Genomic DNA, 20,620 nt, shown 5'->3' with positions numbered 1-20,620 from the left:
CTACAAAGAAACTGGCTCACATGAGGACCGCCCCAGGAAAGGAAGACCAAGAGTCACCTCTGCTGCGGAGGATAAGTTCATCCGAGTCACCAGCCTCAGAAATCGCAGGTTAACAGCAGCTCAGATTAGAGACCAGGTCAATGCCACACAGAGTTCTAGCAGCAGACACATCTCTAGAACAACTGTTAAGAGGAGACTGTGTGAATCAGGCCTTCATGGTAGAATAGCTGCTAGGAAACCACTGCTAAGGACAGGCAACAAGCAGAAGAGACTTGTTTGGGCTAAAGAACACAAGGAATGGACATTAGACCAGTGGAAATCTGTGCTTTGGTCTGATGAGTCCAAATTTGAGATCTTTGGTTCCAACCACCGTGTCTTTGTGCGACGCAGAAAAGGTGAACGGATGGACTCTACATGCCTGGTTCCCACCGTGAAGCATGGAGGAGGAGGTGTGATGGTTTGGGGGTGCTTTGCTGGTGACACTGTTGGGGATTTATTCAAAATTGAAGGCATACTGAACCAGCATGGCTACCACAGCATCTTGCAGCGGCATGCTATTCCATCCGGTTTGCGTTTAGTTGGACCATCATTTATTTTTCAACAGGACAATGACCCCAAACACACCTCCAGGCTGTGTAAGGGCTATTTGACCAAGAAGGAGAGTGATGGGGTGCTGCGCCAGATGACCTGGCCTCCACAGTCACCGGACCTGAACCCAATCGAGATGGTTTGGGGTGAGCTGGACCGCAGAGTGAAGGCAAAAGGGCCAACAAGTGCTAAGCATCTCTGGGAACTCCTTCAAGACTGTTGGAAGACCATTTCAGGTGACTACCTCTTGAAGCTCATCAAGAGAATGCCAAGAGTGTGCAAAGCAGTAATCAAAGCAAAAGGTGGCTACTTTGAAGAACCTAGAATATAAGACATATTTTCAGTTGTTTCACACTTTTTGGTTAAGTATATAATTCCACATGTGTTAATTCATAGTTTTGATGCCTTCAGTGTGAATCTACAATTTTCATAGTCGTGAAAATAAAGAAAACTCTTTGAATGTGAAGGTGTGTCCAAACTTTTGGTCTGTACTGTATGTAGTAGAAATGTGAAATAAATTTTGAAGTTGGTGTTTTCTTTCCGAGAAAAGGCTCTTGGATAAAAGACACAAAATCCCAGAATGCACAGCACCGCAGGCCACTCCCACTAAGGTCCTATATTTACAGACTACATATACGTCCATTTCCTCAACTGATTCCGAGATTTCCCAGCTCGAGCCGGCCCCGGCTCCCCGTTTCTGGGAGTGAGTTCCCACCCACTGATCTGTGATTGGTCTGTAGCTTCAGTGGTCGAAAATATGAGGAACTAGCATTGTAGTTTCACCCCGCTAACCGCAACCGCCAGTGACGCAAAAATCGTAATTTTGCGTCACTGGAAGCTCCTTTTCAGACTCAGAAATACAAAGATTTCCCATCTCAGGGAAAAATGAGGGTGGGATGCACGACAATTAAAAAATACTACCAGGTTTTTAATGATACAAAGCTCAATGCAAATGCGTGAAGTATCCCTTTAAATCAGGTTCTGTTTGAGCCACAGTTTGCACGTGCTGTACGCTGTACGTGTCCATTCAGCTTACCTCATGTTGACGTGAAAGGACTTTGGTTTGTTGACCTCGAAGCCTCCCGACCAGGTGCAGTTTTTTGTATCCATGAGGCGCACACACAGCAGCTGGTCGTAGTCATTGCGAGGCCAGTGGAAGACGACGCTGGAGCCCGGCAGGGTGGAGATGTAACCTTCGGGGTTAGCGGTACCCTGGGGAAAAAGAAGTTCACAGCTTGGATGCAGACAGCCATGAAACTTAGCGTTTTAAATGCATTCCAACCCCTCTACCATCCAAACGCCACATGGGAGTAAACCTGAGGGTTCATTTCTCACCTTTCCTCTCGCGAACTCCCTCTGAGCGAAGGCCAGTTTATGTGTGGAGCGGTTGTCGAGCAGGTAGCGCGGGGCGAACGTCACAATGTGAGTGTCTCTGTAGCGTCCTTTTCCTTTCCGCACGCTGATGCCTGTTTTCAATCAGAGAGGGAATAATGATGTGACTTTATTACTCGAGAAGTGGAGGAGGAAAAAACATGAAAAGATCTTTTGTTACATGAAGGCAGAACATCTTGGGTGCATATTTGTGGTGCAGAGTGATTGTGAGCACCAGCTGAAGAGGCAGACGTTCCTCATAATCAGAAATGGCCGAGTCTCGATCAAAGGCAAAATATTTAATTGAAAGTGTGACAGATTTCTATTCATTTGGCCTGAATGAATCAACGCCGAGTACTTCAAATTATCAAAAGGGGGCCTTTAATTCAGTCTAATACACTTCTGCAACTCAGCTCTTTCTCTTCTTCTATAACTCCAGCTTAATGAGAGACTGTGTGCAAGAAAAATGACCTTCAACTTCCTGAAAAACGAGCCTGAGCTCACTCTCAAAATTACTAGAGAGGAATTTTTCAGGCTTTCAACAGCCAACGCCAACTCAGTGAAATGATTGTCCCAGATTCCAGTCCTGCGTTTTCAAAGGGCAGAGGAGCTCTGATTTAATTCCTGGGTATCAGACATTAAACGAGTCTCTGAATGGACCAGCTCACCTATGTTGTAGATGAGTCCAGGCCTGTTCCCATGCATGATGACCTTCACCGCTCGGACTCCACTCCCTCCGTCCAGCGAGAAGCCCTGACACCAGCCGGGGACTCCGTCCGGGTGGATCCCTTTCCCGATCCGCATCGTACACCTGGGGTTAAGATGGATGGAGAGACAAATGTAATGAAAGACCTGAAAACTTTTCCATGACCATCCCCAGCCTATCAGTCCATGAACAGATCTATATTTAACTAGATGTGCTGCGATCGACCGGCTGGTGATCAGATGATATCCAGCCTGTTGGGTTGTGATTGGTGACCTCTAACCGACCTCTCACCGACCTCTGGTTGGTTATCTCAAATATATCTGAGTCTCTGCTGATCTCAGATTCTCACACACACACCTGGCAAGTTTCATTGCATGCCCACAGCGACACAAACACTAAGCTGTCTCCAGTGAGATTGATAAAGCACTGACTTACTCTATGATAAGCAAAGACTGTTTCTTAAAACTTGCTCCTTTTGCCTGGAAGTATCCTTACAAATTTTTGTTTCACTTCCACACTGTCCATACGTTTATGTGCGCTCTCTCTCCCTCTCCTTCTTTCATCCTAAAACCTCAGCTGCAGAGAGACGTATCACTCTGCAGGAAATATAATAGATGAACGCATGTTGATAATCGATGGGGCTGCATGGTGGTGCAGTGGTTAGTGAGACAGGAGCCTCTCTCTGTGTGGAGTCTGCATGTTCTCCCCGTGCATGTGTGGGTTCTCTCCGGGTCCTCCGGCTTCCTCCCACAGTCCAAAGACATGCTCGTTAAGTTAACTGCTGACTCTAAATTGTCGGTAGGTGTGAATGTCCGTCTCTACATGTCAGCCCTGTGATTGACTGGTGAACAGTCCAGGGTGTAGACCCCGCCTCTCGCTCCATGACAGCTGGGATTGGCTCCAAACCCCCCACGACCCCAAACGGGAAAATAGGTATAGATAATGGATGGATTAGATGGATAATCAAATTATAAAACAGGATTTAAAATCTTTATTAAAGCTGTTCACTGAGGCAGCGGGGTACGATAAAAGCAGACTGTTCAGAGAAATATCCTGATGAAATAGCCACCATTTATAGATATTTGATGATTAATTCCTAAATGACACAAAGCAAAGGGCCAAGATTTTTCTCATCCACTAAAGGATTTTTTTTTTAAACTAATTTAATGATTTCTCCATGGTGGGAAACCTCCATCTGTAGAGAAGAGAGAAAAGTCTTTGAGAGTGAAAAGCAGAACAGAGTGGTCAGACACTCACATAGCAGGCTGCTCCTTGTCCGTGTAGCAGAACAGTAATGGACTGAGACTGCGGGCCAACTCGTGCTCCTCAAACTGTCCGGCTGCGTCGGCTTTACCGTTGTCCTGACGGAAGATTAACGGCAGACCTGACGGAGGAACGTGGCGTTAAGAGAACGATTGCAGAGAGAACAGTTTGAATTGATTTGTTTGTTTCCACAAAGATGCAAAAAAAAAAGAAAAAAAAAAAGCCTTACCAGTTTTGTTGATCAGCCAGTAGGGGGCAGAAATGAGGATCTTCAGCGCTCCCTGAGCCCTCAGGATGATGCGGATGGTGAGACAGAGCAGATGTTTGTTGGTGTCGTACAGCCTCATGCGGACCACGTAGTTCTGCGTCCCGGGGGGGATCAGCAGCTCTTTGCACACCGGGAAACTCTCCAGCAGGACTCCTGAAGGAAACGCATCACGGATTCAGAACAAACACAAAAGTTTAGGGAATGACCGGCTGACGAGACGTTGAGTGAGTCCTGACCTAGCTCCATGTTCTGCGAGGTGTCTGCAGCATGAAGCACCGCCTCCTTCCCCGGCTTCAGCGAGCCTTTGATGGACGTCCCTTTGATGTAGAAGTTGAGGTCGCAGGGCAGCAGGTTGGCGACCACCATGGTGGGCAGCAGGTAGATGGTGTGGCCCGGCTGTCTGTAGATCTGCTTTGCACTGCCAGAAACCCTCTTAGCGGGCTGCTGGTCTGGGTAGTTCTCCTTTTTGATGACCACACAAAACCTGCAAAGACCAGAGGTGATTACTTCCAGGTTTTTAAAAAAGACAAGAACTAAGAGTATAACAGCTGACCCGGCAGAATCTACCTGAAGTTACGCTTGTGGTTGTCATCAAAGTCTGCAGACTGACACTCCCTCTTACTGCTGCTGGTCTCCCCGGGTCGCTCCACGCTGGTCCAGTGGATGGGAACCTTACAGAAGAACAGACCGAGGCCTTTGGGCCGAGCCTGCAGCCGCCAGGACGTGAGGTGGAGGGGGACCGCCAAGGCCTGGCTCGGCAGGATGGGGGGCAGCACCACCGGTTCTGTCGACACAGGAACACAGTCATCTTAAATCTGAATCACAAAATCTAAATATCAATTCAAAGCAGTGGAAAAACCAGTCTTACTGTCAGGAGCAGAGGGGCTGTCCAGTCGGACCTCCATAGGAACATCCAGCCGGTTCTTCACCATGAGGGCGGAGCGGACCGTGATGACTTTCCTGGCGCTGCCCTCCATCGTGATGGAGAAGACGACTCTGACCGGAGGGAGGGCCGAAAACTGATGGGACGAACAGATTCAACACAAAACGTCAAGTCCATAAATTCATATTTAGACTTTAAAGCAAACAGATTTCCTGTAGTTTAAGTCTTTAAAAGAAGCAGAGTCTCTATTTTATAGGCACAGATGAGCGTTTAGGACTTACGTAAACATGTGGGTGGATGATGTTGGTTCTGCTTATAGGACTGCCGACCTGTTGGAAAATTTAAGGAAAAAAACATTAAGACACTAAGACACAATTCTTTGAAAAACCTCAAAATGTCTAAAGCGGACGCTGTTGCTTTGTCCAAACTCCCTCCTGTCTGTCAGGGATAGTCTCCTGCTGTAAGGTGCATGTGTGAACAACCAGATCAGGAGGATTTCAGGGGCAGACCGCCTGAAATACTCCTGAATTTCTCAGGAGATTTGATGTGAAAACGTCTGAAGAGTGTGTGACTCACAGTGTTGGAGGAGCTGTTTCTGTCTGCGTTTGCATAGCGGAAGAAAACGCCCACTTTGTCCACAGACACGGGTTTGACTTGCTCCCATCCACAGACCCGGACCAGCAGCTGGTGCAGCTTCAGCTCATGGGTGTGTCTGCAGAGGAAGAGGAGGCAGCAAGAGATGAATGATAAACACGTCTAATCGACAATATGCACGTGTGTAAAGAAAACAGCTGTTTTTAAATCGCTCCTCTGTGAACAGAGTTGTACCTGTGTCTGAGCTTCTCACGTGCTTCAAACTCAAAGGGGATCTCCTCCCCGGGCAGCACCTCCCTCCACTGACTCACATTGTGTGTGTCATCAGTTCCTGTACCGTGAACCTCTGAGATGGAGTCGGCACTGCTGCTGTGAGACAGCGCCACCCTGTGGAGAAAACGTGAACAGTTTGAGGTGGAGATCAGGAGGGAGAAAAATAAACTCTCTTCACATGTTCATAATGAAAAATCAATTATTCTTCAAAAACAATTTATTTTAAGAATATTAACTCTCGCAGATTATCTGTTGGATTTTAGAACTAGAACAGGTAGATGTAATAATTTAATCTTTGCAGTAGTTATTTTGTGATCTTAACCTGCATCAGGTGTTCAGCATACAGACTTTTAATCATTCTCATGTTAATGTTCTTGTTTCTTAGGGTTGATCCAAATCGCTGAAACATGCAGGAAATAAAATGCAAAGCTAAAAAAAAAGGTGACACTAGGTGTTCTCAAACAGCAGAAACTTTTTCATAGTTATAGGAACTGTTGGAAACCTCCCGCCTTTATTATTCACTCTGCACCGCAGGAACTAAGAACTCATTTAGTTCCTAGAACCCAGTTTAGAGGAACCTTTTTAGCTCCTGCTTCAGAGGAGGTACTCTCCCAGCAACATGGGTGCAGACAAAAAACAGTTTCTGCATCAAACTTGGTTTAAAGTAGTCAGAGGCATTATGACATAAGAGTACATTTTCAAACTGCACTTTATCTGCATAATATTCTTTTAAGGTTTATTTTTGGTTGTTTGGCCTTTATTTGATAGGACAGTGGATAAAAGAGGAAATCAGTAGAGAGGGAGGAATGACATGTTGGCCGCCTGCTTGGAGACATGGGACATGACCTAACCACTAGGCCATCTGCGCCCCATGAACATATTCTTTGTTTGAAAACTCATCAGGCTTCTGTTTTTATTTTATTTTTTTAAATATGAAACATTATCTGACTTTTGATGATGTCATGCTGAAATCAAACAAAATAAACCGTTATTTTAATAAGTTTCCAACATGTCTACCTGAATGATGTCGATCCACCTTTAGTCTGGATTCTGGTAAACGTGGCGTTCCCTCACGTATCAGTACGCTGATCTTTATCTCTTTTTAAAAACACATTTCTATAAGTGTCAGCATCGAAGGCGGTTCCCCGAGAGTTCCTCTTTGTGTTGGATTTGAACCCGGGTCACCCGCTTAGAGGCCACAGTATACTGCCACCGTACACGGCGGCGCACGCACTAACCACTAGGCTACCGACAACGCCATTTCTATCCTCTTGGGCTCTCTTGTTGTATAATCACCGAACTATTAAGTCTTGACTTTTCTAATCAAGGTCTTCCACTTTGTAACCCCGCTTTGATAAGTTTTAAATGAATACAGTTGATTATTGTTATTCTTCATGGTCACACCTACCTTGTGGGTGTCGTGGTCAAAGTGGCAAACCACATGGTACATCCTGTGTGGTTGCGGAGCGCGTACGGCACAAACGGCTGCCTCCTCTTGGACAGTTTTACATCTGATTGGGAACAGAAATGGAAAAAACAAAAAACAAATCAGGTAAAAGATGAGGGCGCTTGATTTTACATGATTCAGATCTAGCTTTAGCAGCTAATGTTGAATTCTTAAAGTCATGCACTTGCTTTCTTCTCAGTCCGTGAGACTGGAAAAGCAGCCAAGGCAACCGGGGCCTTGAGATGATTTCCTTTAAAGGGGGACTCCACCAAATTTACAAAAACAAAAAGATCAACAACGAATCAAAGAGAAAAAAAATCCCTGATGAGTTACCTCGGCTGAATACGTAGCTATGAACACGGGCTGTAACTGAATGTTTTGGGTTCATCATGAAGTGTTTCTGGGGCTTGAAACAAACTTAAGAACTAAACAGAATGATCCACTCTTTAAAATGTGTCCCCATCTTTGTAGATGTTATTGGAGTTTCCCTTTAAAAAGGCAACTTGTTTACAAATGGTTAAAGTTATTCTACACATGAACATAAAGCTCCATATGTGAAATCAGCTGTAAACTTTAAAGGTCACATATTCTGCAGAATCCTCTTCCCCATGTTCCTCTAACACTAATATGTGTCTCTAGTCCGTCTACAAACCCCCCAATGATGAGAAAAGTCCATCCTCTCCGTCTTTCCCCTGCTCCACTTTTCAGAAAATGTGTGCTCAAACAGGCTGTTTGGAGATTTTCCCTTCATGACATCACAAAGGGCAGTAGCCCCTCCCCCAGGTGGGTGACACTCCCACAGCTAGGTGTTTGTTCTACCCTCTGAGTCTGCCTTCTCACCGTAAACAATAGGACATGGAGCGAGAAAGCACCGAGTACACCCAAGCCCTTCCAGAGAAGGGGCGTGGTCAGACACAGCTCATTTACATATTTAAAGGTACAGACACAGAAACAGTCTGTTCTGAGCAGGGCTGAAATAGAGGGGTTTATAGGCATGATCAAATACAGGATCAGAGTGGATTTAGAACAAGAAACTTCACACACATGTTTTGAAGAGCTCTTAGACTTATTTAAACTGAAGAAGAGGAGGAGGATATGTGACCTTTAAAGGAGTGAAACATAAACGTAAACAGCATTATTTAGATCGTCTTTGAGGACAACTTAAGTGGAATGTGCTGATCAGATCCTGCTCCATACTTACCATCAAACAATAATCGTATTGTTTGCAGGGGTTTGAAAATGATAGTACGCTCATGTACCGCAAAAATTAAATAAAACTTATTGAACAACAAAAAACACTTTAAAAGCAGGCGCAGGTTTGAATAAATGCATCAACAGCTCTGTGGCATCTAGCAGACGGACAGCCAGGGCAACATTTCCACCTCTGTGTCCAGCAGTTGCAACTTTTGCAAGTTTGCAAGTCAAAACTAAAATTATTTTTTCAGAAGATTCACCGCACACAAGATTTAACGCCTTTTGCTTCATCACAAACTTGAAAGCCATGCAAGTAATAAAAAGAAGAAGTAAATCAGCCGTCTTGTGTGCGCTCAATCTTCTGATTTGCTGTCAGGATGATGTTTCCTGGCATCACCTGCACTAAGATATTTGGTCTGACAGTGATGTGCAGAGGGCGTCCACGTTTGTGTAAAAATTCTTTCATATTCATGAACACACCCGACGTGGTACAAAAACTTCTGGACACAAAGAAACTGCAGAGAAATGACTGATGGAAAACATGCAAGTGTATTATTGTACGCTCCTCTTATACATCCTACACAAGACGGACAGTGTGGCAAGCACAAACGTTCACAATGGATTCACAGCCAGTGGTCATGCAGTGGAAAAAGTCGCACTGTAACAGTTCAAACAGAAGGAGAAGACAGACGGGCCGGGCATGTATGTGTTAGTTATTATACTGTCATCAGCACGACTAAAGCCAGCGACACTACTGTCATCTTTGAGTTGTGAAGCAGATTTAATTGAACCACAGCCGGCACCAGACAGAACTCCCGAGTCCTGACGCGTAAAAATGAGCAATAAACAATATGTCTTGGATTCATGGTTTCATAATCATCTTGTGACGCCTGATGGTCAAGCACCTACTGGGGACACATTTTTGAATCCTGTTGTAAATCGTGTAATTACAATTAAGGATTCCTCTTTCGATCTGTTTGATCTCTGAGGAGGTCAAGATCAGCGAGGGGTCGGAGAAGAACCCCAAACCTGGTTTTGTTAGAATAGACTTCAAAGCTATTTGTAAAAGAAGCTAAATACATGACATTTGATCTTTGTGTTGATTTGTTGGTTTCTAAGTGACCCTGTGGAGTTTTTCGTGTTAAAGGCTAAATCTGTGATTTTTCACCTCTGAAAATAACTCTGTGAGTCATGACTGTCTACAATGGGTGTAACACCCGAGTCCCACTGTCTGTGATGTTTTCAGAGTTTTCAGAGTCCTATCTTCAGTTTGTTTACATTGCCAGGACGGCCGGCTGACTCCTCCCCTCGAGTATAAAAGTTGTTTAATTGAGGGACTAGAGAAAAGAAGAATAACATACTGTACTCACTGCTTAACTGTGTTTCTAGATCGCGCTCATTTCAGGTAAATTTACATGCAGTGTGAAGATATGAGCATAATAAAGATCGCTAGCATTAGCATGCTAACACAACAATGCTGGTTATCAAGGGTGACACCTGCTGGATCAAAAAATCGCATATAAAGCCTTTAAGGAATCTGTCAATCATGACCACCTGTAGATCAGGGAAATATTGTTTACTGTAGCTGTTTGTTGGATTGTGTATCTGTCAACCATGTGCACATCCTCCTTCAAGTGCAAACTAAATGGGAAATCAAAGCTTCATAGTGTCTGTGTGGGTTCTCAGTTAACCAGGTCATGGTGAATTTGAAGCGTGATCCAAACTGGACTTAGCTGAAGATGTTGACGATGTTTCACCTTCTTCGGTTCTAAACTAACTGGTCGATGGAGCTAAAAAAAAAATGAAGCCTCTGGGGATCATTATCAAGGATGGTCATATGGGAGTAGTTAGCAGAGTCATCTGTGGGTCATTGGGGTCACATGTTTTAAGTAGGAAGAAGGGCTTCAAGTTCTTAAACTTTTGGTGCGTTCAATTTGATCTCTGAAGTCGGAAATTCTGAGTTGCCTCTCTCTGAATTTCCCTCAGAATCTATAAAGTATGTATCTATCTTTAACTGCTTGTGATTACAGCCTGTCCTGCTCATGTTTTATATGAAACAAATACATGTGTATGTCTGCAGATTGATCATAAATGACTTGACTACTGGCCAATATGAGGACGGTGATCTCTGAGTGATCTTCTAGTTCATAAAGCGAGTGTTTTCTCCTGATGTGCAGGAGGAACAGTGTGGCGTGTTCTGCTGCAGGAGACTGTCTGGGCGGCTAAACTCTGAACTGTACCTCTGGAGTGAATCTGCTGCTCGAGGCAGGTCAAGCTGGCAATGCTCCTAGTTCTAAGGTGAGCAAGAGGAGCACCTGACAGCAGAGAGAGGGACAGTTACTACACAACAGAGACACATGCAGAGGAAACACACAAGAGGGTTAAAGAGAGGTTCATCATCCTCATTCTGTACTCTCCAGCAATCAGCACGTCTCTGCAAATCAAGACTTTTACAAACAGTGCAGGTCATGCTTCACTTCGAGTCGTCTCCGTTTCATTTAGAACATATCACAAGTTTATCCACTTCCTGTTGAACAGACGGACCACAGGAACTTGGCTGATGAGATGCAGGTTTTGATAATAATTTGATTGACGAATGTTTAATGTATGACTTAGCCTGGTTAGCTAATATCGCAATAAACTAAACATCATGAAAGGTTAAAGCAAGGCAGCTAAACCCTCACAGAAACCATGGCAACCCGTCAACCAAGTTTCTCACAGAACATGAAAACGTACAAATCAATTAACCGGAGTTATGCTGTGTTTTTAACATCGTTGAAAATGAAAAATTGAAAGCTAAACGTAGGTCAGTCTGTAAACAAAAATACGGGAAGAATAGATTATTTCTTCATTTCTGACAACATTTCCTTGAGGGTTCTTTGACCTGTCGTATACCGAAATGTTTAACCAAATACTTGCACCTTTGTCCCTCCAAAAAAAAATCAAACAAAGTCTATGAGTATTAAGATAAAACCTGAGTAACTGCCTGAGGTCCGACTTACTCTGACCAACGCTGGGGGGGTCGACTGAGGAGCCCAGCCAGGGCAGGGCGGGGGAAGACTGTGGGGACTGCTCCTCCTCCTTACAGTAGTCAGCTATCCAGGAACTCTTGGTGGTGTTGTATTGTTCTGGAAAGACCGCAAAATGGCATTTTAACCTTTTGGCTTTCAGGGCAAAAAAGTGGTACTGAATACTAGTGATTAGCAAAAACTTTTGTTCAGTCGTCTGTGCAGCTAAAATATATTATGATTTATGTGCAGATATGGTAGTGCAAAAGAATCTCACCCAATAAAACAGAAGTGATGTTGATGTCCAGTCTCTGCTTGGCTCGAATCCCCATCTTCAGACGTGGAGGGTGGAGACGCCCGGCGGCCTGCTGCTGCCAAGACAGGGAGCAGGACCAGGGCTCGATGAAGGGCTCCCAGCCTGACAAACACACAAAGTAGAAAGTCAGTCATCTTGTTTTGTTTTTTTTAAGATTAATTTTTGGGGCTTTTTTGGACCCTTATTGTAGAAATGGATTATCCCACTCATGGTCAGAGAGATGTTCTCTAAAAGGAAAGTGATTAATACATAGGATAAATGCCCCGCTGTAAGATGATGGTGTTACCTGACAGCTCTCTGTTGTAGTAGTCTCCAGACAGAGTGAAGCTGGTGTTTCCTTCCTGGGTGGAACCGATCCGCTGCAGCACATAAAGTCCTGAAATGACAAACAGACACCATCAGGATACGAGAGACACAAGAGGATTCATGTTCCACTTTGTGTTGTGGTGGTTTGCACTTTATTTTGAAGCACCATTAGTTGTGAAGTGTTGTTACCAATTAACTATTTAGAAACCATTAAAAGATTCCTCTCGTCTCATTCTACAATTCATTTATCAGATGTTTATATGCAAAGTTACGAACATCAGAGAGTAAGACCAACACAAGCAAGAGAGGAGGAAACAACGTCAGGAAGTGCAAACAAACAGCTTTAAGTCTGATCGGACACAGAGGTGCTGACAGGAAGTGACCAGAGGTACTGACAGGAAGTGACAAGAGGCAGAGTACAGGTACTGACAGGAAGTGACCAGAGGCAGAGCACAGGTGCTAACAGGAAGTGACCAGAGGCAGAGCACAGGTACTGACAGGAAGTGACCAGAGGTGCTAACAGGAATTGACCAGAGGTGCTGACAGGAAGTGACCAGAGGTACTGACAGGAAGTGACCAGTTTTTTTTTTATAGCTAAAGTTCATAATGCAAAAAGTCCAGACCGTAAGGTTGTAAATTCATGATTGAAGCTGAGGATGTTAGTTTTCAATGTTTCCTGAGAATGAGGTGACACAAAATGTGGCCCCTCAAGCTGCGGATATAAACGGGACTCACTGGAGAAGGTGAGCTCAGCCAGCGGTATGTCACAATCCAGACAGTCGTCGATTAAACAGATGCAGACGCTCTCGGCCTTCACCTCGACCCCGGACAGAGGAGCAGAGTGGCTGCTGGAGCTGGAGTCCGCCCTGGATCTGGCCATGTTCTCTGCGTTCTCCAGGAGCCACGTGGCGGCCTGGTCCAGCTGACCTGTGGGTCACATTCAATAACTATCAAGACTTGGAATACCAGGATAAATGGATCACCACAGAAGTTTAGGTCACACCTACCTTTACAGTGGATCAGGGCTCTCTTGCAGTCCTCTTTCCTGAAACCAAGGTCTTGTAATCGGGTCAGCTGGCCCTCTGCAGATACAAAACACAACCTCAGAAACTTTAAGAGTTTTTCACAACAGCAGAATAGTTCAAAGGATATCTGTCCTAAGCACAAGATGTCGGGTAATTTCTTTTGTTTTGTACTAAAAATTGCAGGCAAACGCCCGCAGACTGTCAATGTTGCAGAAATATTTTGACAACGTTTCAAACGAATGTTTGCAAGTTGGACAGTCGCTCTTGGTCAAAAATATCCCTGAAGGTCTTTTTTAATAATTGGTAGTTCTCAATTCGATTAATCTTTTAAATAATGTAAATTGTATCATTTTAAAAAATGTGATATCAAAAAGTAAACTTTCTTCCAAGTTGGGATCGAACAGATTCTGAGCATTTACCATTGATAGAGACTTCAAATCCTTTCTTACCTATGAGGGCCTCCGTCTTCTGCCTGAAGCTGTCTTTGGGTGGAGCAGAGGACTCTGCCCCCTGTGGCTCGGCGGGGGGCTGAGGAGTGCTGGCAGTCGGGATGGACTTTGCGATGGCCAAGAAGAGCTGAATGTCGTTATAGGACAGACGGATGTCCAGAGCAGGAAACTGAATCTGTTAGAAAATGACAGGCAGAATGAAATATTGAATCCCGCCTGTCTACATGTCAAACTCACTTCCTACCCTAACCCCTAACCCTTCTTTTTTTTTTATAGCTAGTTAGAACTAATCATCCTGTGCTATAAGACGTCCTCTTGTTCTGGATTTGTAAAGACTGAGAAAATAACTTTATCTTTTACATTTATAAAAAAAATTGGAAGCATAGTTAAAGGAAAGTTTGAGTTTGAGCCATACTGGAAATCTAAAGCTGCTGAACAAAGAAAAGCCTTGTCCACAGTCTCATGTCCTGTGTCATATTTGAGAGCTAACTCCTGACCTCCAGCAGCGGTGGGATGTCCTCCACGTTGAAGGCGTCTAGTAAACCCGAGCTGCTTTGGTACGTGGGACTCCCACACAGCTCCACCTGGACATTGACCGGATCGATGATGGACAGCGCCGTCTCCTGCTCACTGCCCAGCCGACATGAGAACACCTGGGGGGGGGGAGACAAGATCGTAGGAAAGTCATTTAGTGGTAAATTCAGTCTGAACAAATTCACCAAAGTTATGACTAGGTGCTGGTCTCTGACATGCTTTGGGTCATAAGTGATGGGAGAAGGTGGATGTAGCACTAACAGCAGTTATAGTTTTTCTAATTGCAGTAAAAGTACAAGAAGTACCCGAGCAAAAACGGATCAGCAGCAGCTGTCAGACATACTTCATGAAAAGAATCCGATTTTTCTCTACTTCCTCCACAAGCTGAAAAAGGCAAGAGCCCGGCAGGAATCAGCATCTCACTTTCCTCATTCCCGGACATTTATAACACCCGCCTCACCCTCAAAGCCTCCAGCATTGTGTGTTGACCCCAGTCCCCAGCCATCCGTCACACAGACTCTTTAACCTCCTGCCATCTGGGAGACGATACCCGAGACTCCGAGCCTGCTCCACCAGACTCATGAACAGCTTCATCCACCTCCACCTCTCCCCCCTGACCCTGACAACTCTGGACTTTAAACCTCCACTGCCCATCATGGAGCACCACTGTCTTTCTCTCTTTCGCTGTCTCACTCTCCGTCTCTCTGCCCCCTCCTTCCCACCTCACCAGGAAAATCTAAATAAGCATCGGACACTTTACCCTAGCGTCACTTTATATTTTATACTGTCCTCAACTCATCAGCAACACAGAAGCATCTGTCCATGCACGTGTTGTTGTTGCTGTTCTTTTGAATGCACATTATCTTTGTACTTTTGTACATCTGATCTTCCATTTGTTATACTTTTACAGTTTGCGTCGTGGGTTGTAGAGAAACGATTTTTCTGTATTTCCAGTACGTATGTAAAATACTGACATTAAAGTTGCCTTTGACTTCTCTGTCAGGTGTGCACACTGAGAAACTGACTTCAGTTTTTACACGACTCTCAAAGTATCGATGAAAAAAACCCCACAAATGATTCATTGATTGAAATAGTTGGACAGTGGAGGAGCTGACCTCTATTCCTGCGAGGCTGCCGGAGAAGGGTCTGTCCAGCAGACGGGGTTTGTATGTGAGGACGGTGGTGCCTTTTAGGATGATGGCGTTTGTATCCAGACAGGACGAGTCCTCCACGACCACAAACTCCGTTCCTGAAGGACAAACACAGAACAGAACATCAGCAGAACAAAATAAGAACATGACTCAGTCCTTTGCGTTTAATGCTTATGGGTGACGGCATCGATCACTCCTTCATGAAACATTTAACATGCTCTTTGACAAATTAGCTCATTGTCTATTTGAGTGGTTTCCTAAATGTCTAAATGACCTCGCAGCTAGCTACATTCTGACCTCCTCATTCCACATTCCCCAACCTCGTCCACTCAGATCATCTACAGTAATCTCGGCCTGCTTTCCATCCCCGGCTCTAATTGTTTAAAAAAATGGTGATCGAATCAACTCCCACAAAGCCTCAGATCTGCAGAATCTTAAAACTAAAAACTCCCCTGTGCACACGAGCCCTCATGTTAACTCCCAAACCATTTCTTGTATTTGCCTGATCTAAACTTTGCCCTGCTTGACGTTGCGATTTAAAAATGTTCTCTGTATGAATTGTTTGATTGCTCTTTTATGTGAGTACCTGAGGGTTTTAAGTGTTATATAAATCAAGTATAGCATCCCATTAATCCAGCCATCCATATATACCCAATAATTCACTTTTTTTAGTCTACATCTGTAAATTTTGTAATTACTTGTACATAGCACTGATTCTTGCACTTTCTGCTTATTGCACTTCTGGTGAGATGTTACATTACTCTATACTTGTATATGTGCAATGACAATAAAGTTGAATCTCATCTCATCTCATCTCAAGTGTTATCTACTTACTCACTTAATAGATACAACCTGGATTTCTAAACTCTTGCAGAAGCGTGTGGTTAGTAAGGTTTTCTGTCAGGTTTCTAGGTTGCAATAAGAAAAACGGTAATAATAAATCAGTAATTCTACAGACTGTGTGTTTTTTAAATTAGAACTGTCCTCTGTCTTTCCACAAGTGAAACTGTTTATAGTATTATTTTATCTCTATTCTATTTCTTGCTTTATTTAATTAATGTAAATATGTTTGTTTTTAAACTTTTTGCTATTTTTACTAATTATACTGGTTTTGAGCTGTTGTAGTTTATCTTTATCTTTAAGACTGTTCCAAGCTGTTAGTACGAATTTTCATGAATTCATACATTTTGGTAACTTTGTGTATGGACCATTTAAATCTGTCTACCATCCAAGAGTAACTCTTCTCTCAGGTTCAAGGTGAAACCACATCTATGTAAGGCATCTCATGGCAGCAGAGTTATATTTGGTTTAGAGCCAACTGTCTGTTGTAAGTGAAGGTTTGATAAGAATGAAATGTATATATGTCTGACATTTAAGAGTCAAGGTGATGTCTTATTTCTTGCCTTATAGAGATGTACCAAAATAGCCAAGAATTTGTAGGATGTACCTTCTAGCAGAATATAAGCAAGTCTGTGAACATAGAAACTTTGTCAGCACTTTGTCGGTTCATAATCGTTAACAAATTGTGTTCTGTTACAACTGTCTGACCTCGGCCGATTAAACCGCGTTATAATCCACGGTCTGTTTCACGATTTCATCATTGAATTTATACAGCAGCAACAACCCCCACCCAACACAAGCCTTGAAATACTAAATAGGTGGTACAGTGTGGTTGTTGTTCTGGCGTTGGATTTTGGGATCCAACAAGAGGCAGAAACAGTTGCCTATATTATCATTGTAATGTGACTAATAGTTAAGATGTGAAAGGTTTTGACTCCACTATGTGAAATTTTTTCTTAATTTATTGTATTTAAAACAGTCAAAGACGTTCAGGGGTTATTGTTATCTCCTCAGTGATGCATTGTTCTTCTCTGACCTGTGACGTTGATTTTGACCTCCAGGTATCGATCCTGGGTGACTGGCACTGTGGACCTCTTGGTGACCACCCCACTCTTCACTGTCTTTGGCATAACGGCTCCGCTGGTTGTGGCGCCGGTCGTGCCGGAGGCCGAGTCCGTGCTGGTGTTACTGGGCCAGCGCTGGCGCGTCCCACCTCCTTCTGACGCCTTCTCCGCTGGACCCCGCAGGAAGTCTCGCACCAGCTGGAGCCAGTCGAAGATGAGGAAGACCCTCAGGTTGTTGAGGACCACGGTGAAGCAGGAGGAGTCTCGTGTGGATCTGCAGCAAAGAGGAACACAACTGAAATAAGACACAAAACGTTTTAAAGGAAATGAGTTTCATGGGCTTCAGAGTCTCCACTCATACCGATAATGCAGTTCCAGCTGCAGTGACGCCCGGTTCGTTCCTGTTTTAGACGGCTGCAGGATGCAGTCGAAGGTATTGGGCCTTGCACCATCAGCTCCCCTAGTTCTTTTATTCACTCCAGTGAACCGAGTGTCGTAAGCCAGCAGGGAGTGAGACACCAGGTTGACTGAATTGGATCCATTTGAGAAACTCTCATAGAGCAGCTTGGATTTCATGAAGTCAAATCTTTGGCAGGAGAATAATAAAGCATGATTAGTGAAATGTCTAAATCTTCAACACGGTTCCTTCACAATTATATTGCAGCCTGACAAGCTTGGGTGGTGCATTTTATTAGATTTGGAAACGTAAATAGTTTTTATTTCACAGTAAGAAGAAAGAAAAAAGGTCCACCTTGCTAATGATCGTTTCTGTTCACAGAGTTTGGGTTTGTCCAAGAGCTCCAGACTGACATCCATCATGTCCACCAGGAAGGATAAGTTTGTGTAGACGTCACCACTCAACACCGTCTGAGGAGAGACAGCATGACAGTTCATGTCCCACAACGTATTTACAAATAAGAGTATTTCTCCTTATTTGTATGGACACAGATCATAATGTAACTATCATCCTCTTCATCTGTCATGAATCGACGCACATTATCTCAGTGTAAATATTGGAAACTATCTACCTCATGTTAATTCTTCCACCTGTTACATAATTAATAATCATGGTTATTTAGCCTTCTGGCATTTTGTATATATTTGTTAAATGGTTACATATTTCATATTTAAAGCTTTTGCATAGAGAGCAAAGTTAACGGTGGAGTCAGCAGCATTTCTCATTGCAACTTGTAAACACAACATTCAAACTGGGCCCCTCCTCCTGGGCTCATCGCCCCCAGAAGTGTGTATGTTTACTGCTTGTTCCTACACTGCAAGCTAACGCATGCTAGCACAAGCTAACCGCCGGTGTTTGTCACCTGCCTGTCCAACAGGAAGCAGAACACCTCTGCAGGTAAAAGCCAACACAAGGTTCACCCTCGTTTTAGAACGAGCTTTATTTCCACTTTATTTCACCTCACTGTGATGCCCAGAAACGTCCCAGGTCAACCAGAACAAAGCAGAACAGTAAAATCCAGTCAGAGGACAGGATCTCTGCAGACACAGTCACCACCACACATGTATGGAGGCCCATAAGGGACAATGGAGCAGATGGAGCTGCAGACTCTACCTTTAACTTTAGTCACATTTCTTGTTTGTGCACACATCCCTTTTCAGTAAAGCTTGATCCTGATATACAGTAGGAGACTTCTTTTTTAAACACGCAGTTACTCAAAAAATAGACGAAGATGTCATCAAAAGGTGAAGTACAAAATAAAGTATGATTGTAATGATCCCTAAATGAACCTTATGTGTTGTAATTCAACATGTAAGGCCCTTGTCTCACATAGGTGCTGGGGTCCTGCAGGTTGTAGGGTCTCAGGAAGTCTTCAACGGGCTCTCCCAGGTTGTGCTCCAGCAGACCTCTGATCAGCTGATAGTGCTCCAGGTCCAGCGAGCAGTGGACTGACGACAGGCTGCCGTGGATGGACGTGTCAGGTACTGCATGGCTCAGCTCCCTGACAACATCAACACACACAAGCATTAGTTTGGATAAGGAGCTGAATACAGATACATAGAAATACATGTTCACTGTAAAGAGGCGGGTCTTACTTGTCCAGGTTGCGTTCCACTTTGAGCTTGAGGCGGCAGCAGTTTTTGAGCAGGTTGCCTCCGGTGCGACGGACAGAGTACGAGGGAAATATGAGGTCTGATGATTCTGGAGGTTTAACAACACTGTCCCAGAGCTGAGAGGGTAGACGCTCTGCAGCGAAGATGTCCATCTCCTGCAGGTCCAACGCTATGCAGTCCAACAGGCACACGTGGTCTTCTAACGTGGGAAAACACAAGTCAACAAACAGTTATTAAAGGGGACATATTAAGAAAAATCCACCTGTACGGAGTTTTTGAACATATATTTGGGTAACCTGAGTGTCTACTGACCCACAAAATGTGAAATAAACCCATCCAGTCCTTTGTTTGTGGTCTGCATAAGTCTTACAACACAGAGAAAAATTATCCGTTTCAAATGTGCTCTCCTTGTGATGTCACAGTGGGATTCTGGTAAAAAAATACCCTCCCCTGGTATCTCCACCCATGGACTCCACCCCCAGCCTAGAGCAAAACGTTTGAGCAGGTCCGCCATTTTTATTCTTGGTAGCGAAGGAGTGATGTCTACAGGGAAAACTGAGGGGGGGCTCATTGCATTTAAAGAGACACACACACCAAAACGGAGCGTTCTGAGAGAGCTGGTTTATACAGGGTCACAAACCTCCTCTGGTGCTTGATTCATGTTATATTTTGACCAAAGCACAGCACAGATGTTTCATTTAGACCACAGGGGACTGTTTGAAAAGGTGGAGGAGGGGGAGAATATGTCCTCTATAAAGGTTATTTTTCCAATTCACCTCCTACAAACAGAACCTACACGTGCGTCTAATGGCTTTGTTCTTAATCATACAGCGATGCTCACCTAAGCTTTGAAGGCCGTCCTCTTCAGGGACCTTCCCCGCGTCTGGGAACTGTGGCCGGCCAAGGGTGAACCCTGTGGAGGAGGCGGGCGTGGAGGGGGAAGTTTTCGGCTTCTCCGGCTCAGTACTCCTCCCTGCTGCACTCCGAACACGGTCCTTTGGTGATGGAAAGAAGTGATAAGAGACATATATTGCACATATATTGACGACATACCACAAATAAAAAATAAGCAGATTATTACTTTTTAAAGAAACTGTGCTAGGCCAGAAGTTCTGTCCTTTACAGGGTCCGTCTAAAAGGTATTTCTGTCACGTTTCTACTTTTTGATAAAAGTCAAAAGCTCTGCAGATTCCTTTTAAAAAGTAATAATTCAATGACTCTGTGCCATCGTCTTCTTTGCTAGAAAAGAAACAAATTCAGCACGTCAGTA

The 20,620-nt window shown here is 44.1% G+C and overlaps 1 protein-coding gene across 2 annotated transcripts in view; it reads right to left on the bottom strand.

Moving 5' to 3' along the window:
* vps13d (vacuolar protein sorting 13 homolog D) overlaps positions 1-20,620 on the bottom strand; it is a 62,648-nt gene that overhangs the window by 19,669 nt on the left and 22,359 nt on the right. For both annotated transcript variants that reach the window (XM_061058631.1, XM_061058632.1), the window contains exons 26-51: positions 20,192-20,345; positions 19,333-19,549; positions 19,067-19,238; positions 18,032-18,147; positions 17,642-17,866; positions 17,253-17,554; positions 15,341-15,474; positions 14,189-14,344; positions 13,692-13,866; positions 13,225-13,299; positions 12,953-13,144; positions 12,198-12,287; positions 11,873-12,013; positions 11,590-11,715; positions 7,355-7,457; positions 5,908-6,060; positions 5,656-5,791; positions 5,361-5,408; positions 5,065-5,215; positions 4,764-4,980; positions 4,433-4,680; positions 4,158-4,349; positions 3,923-4,049; positions 2,628-2,770; positions 1,924-2,054; positions 1,625-1,800 (exon numbers count right to left, since the gene is read on the bottom strand). In XM_061058631.1, coding sequence (XP_060914614.1) covers positions 1,625-1,800; positions 1,924-2,054; positions 2,628-2,770; positions 3,923-4,049; positions 4,158-4,349; positions 4,433-4,680; positions 4,764-4,980; positions 5,065-5,215; positions 5,361-5,408; positions 5,656-5,791; positions 5,908-6,060; positions 7,355-7,457; positions 11,590-11,715; positions 11,873-12,013; positions 12,198-12,287; positions 12,953-13,144; positions 13,225-13,299; positions 13,692-13,866; positions 14,189-14,344; positions 15,341-15,474; positions 17,253-17,554; positions 17,642-17,866; positions 18,032-18,147; positions 19,067-19,238; positions 19,333-19,549; positions 20,192-20,345 — 4,100 coding nt within the window. The remainder of the gene's footprint in view (positions 1-1,624; positions 1,801-1,923; positions 2,055-2,627; positions 2,771-3,922; positions 4,050-4,157; positions 4,350-4,432; positions 4,681-4,763; positions 4,981-5,064; positions 5,216-5,360; positions 5,409-5,655; positions 5,792-5,907; positions 6,061-7,354; positions 7,458-11,589; positions 11,716-11,872; positions 12,014-12,197; positions 12,288-12,952; positions 13,145-13,224; positions 13,300-13,691; positions 13,867-14,188; positions 14,345-15,340; positions 15,475-17,252; positions 17,555-17,641; positions 17,867-18,031; positions 18,148-19,066; positions 19,239-19,332; positions 19,550-20,191; positions 20,346-20,620) is intronic.

This window comes from Labrus mixtus, chromosome 15, assembly GCF_963584025.1.
Source record: "Labrus mixtus chromosome 15, fLabMix1.1, whole genome shotgun sequence".
NCBI lineage: Eukaryota > Metazoa > Chordata > Actinopteri > Labriformes > Labridae > Labrus > Labrus mixtus.
This window is presented reverse-complemented; position numbering and strand designations above follow the sequence as displayed.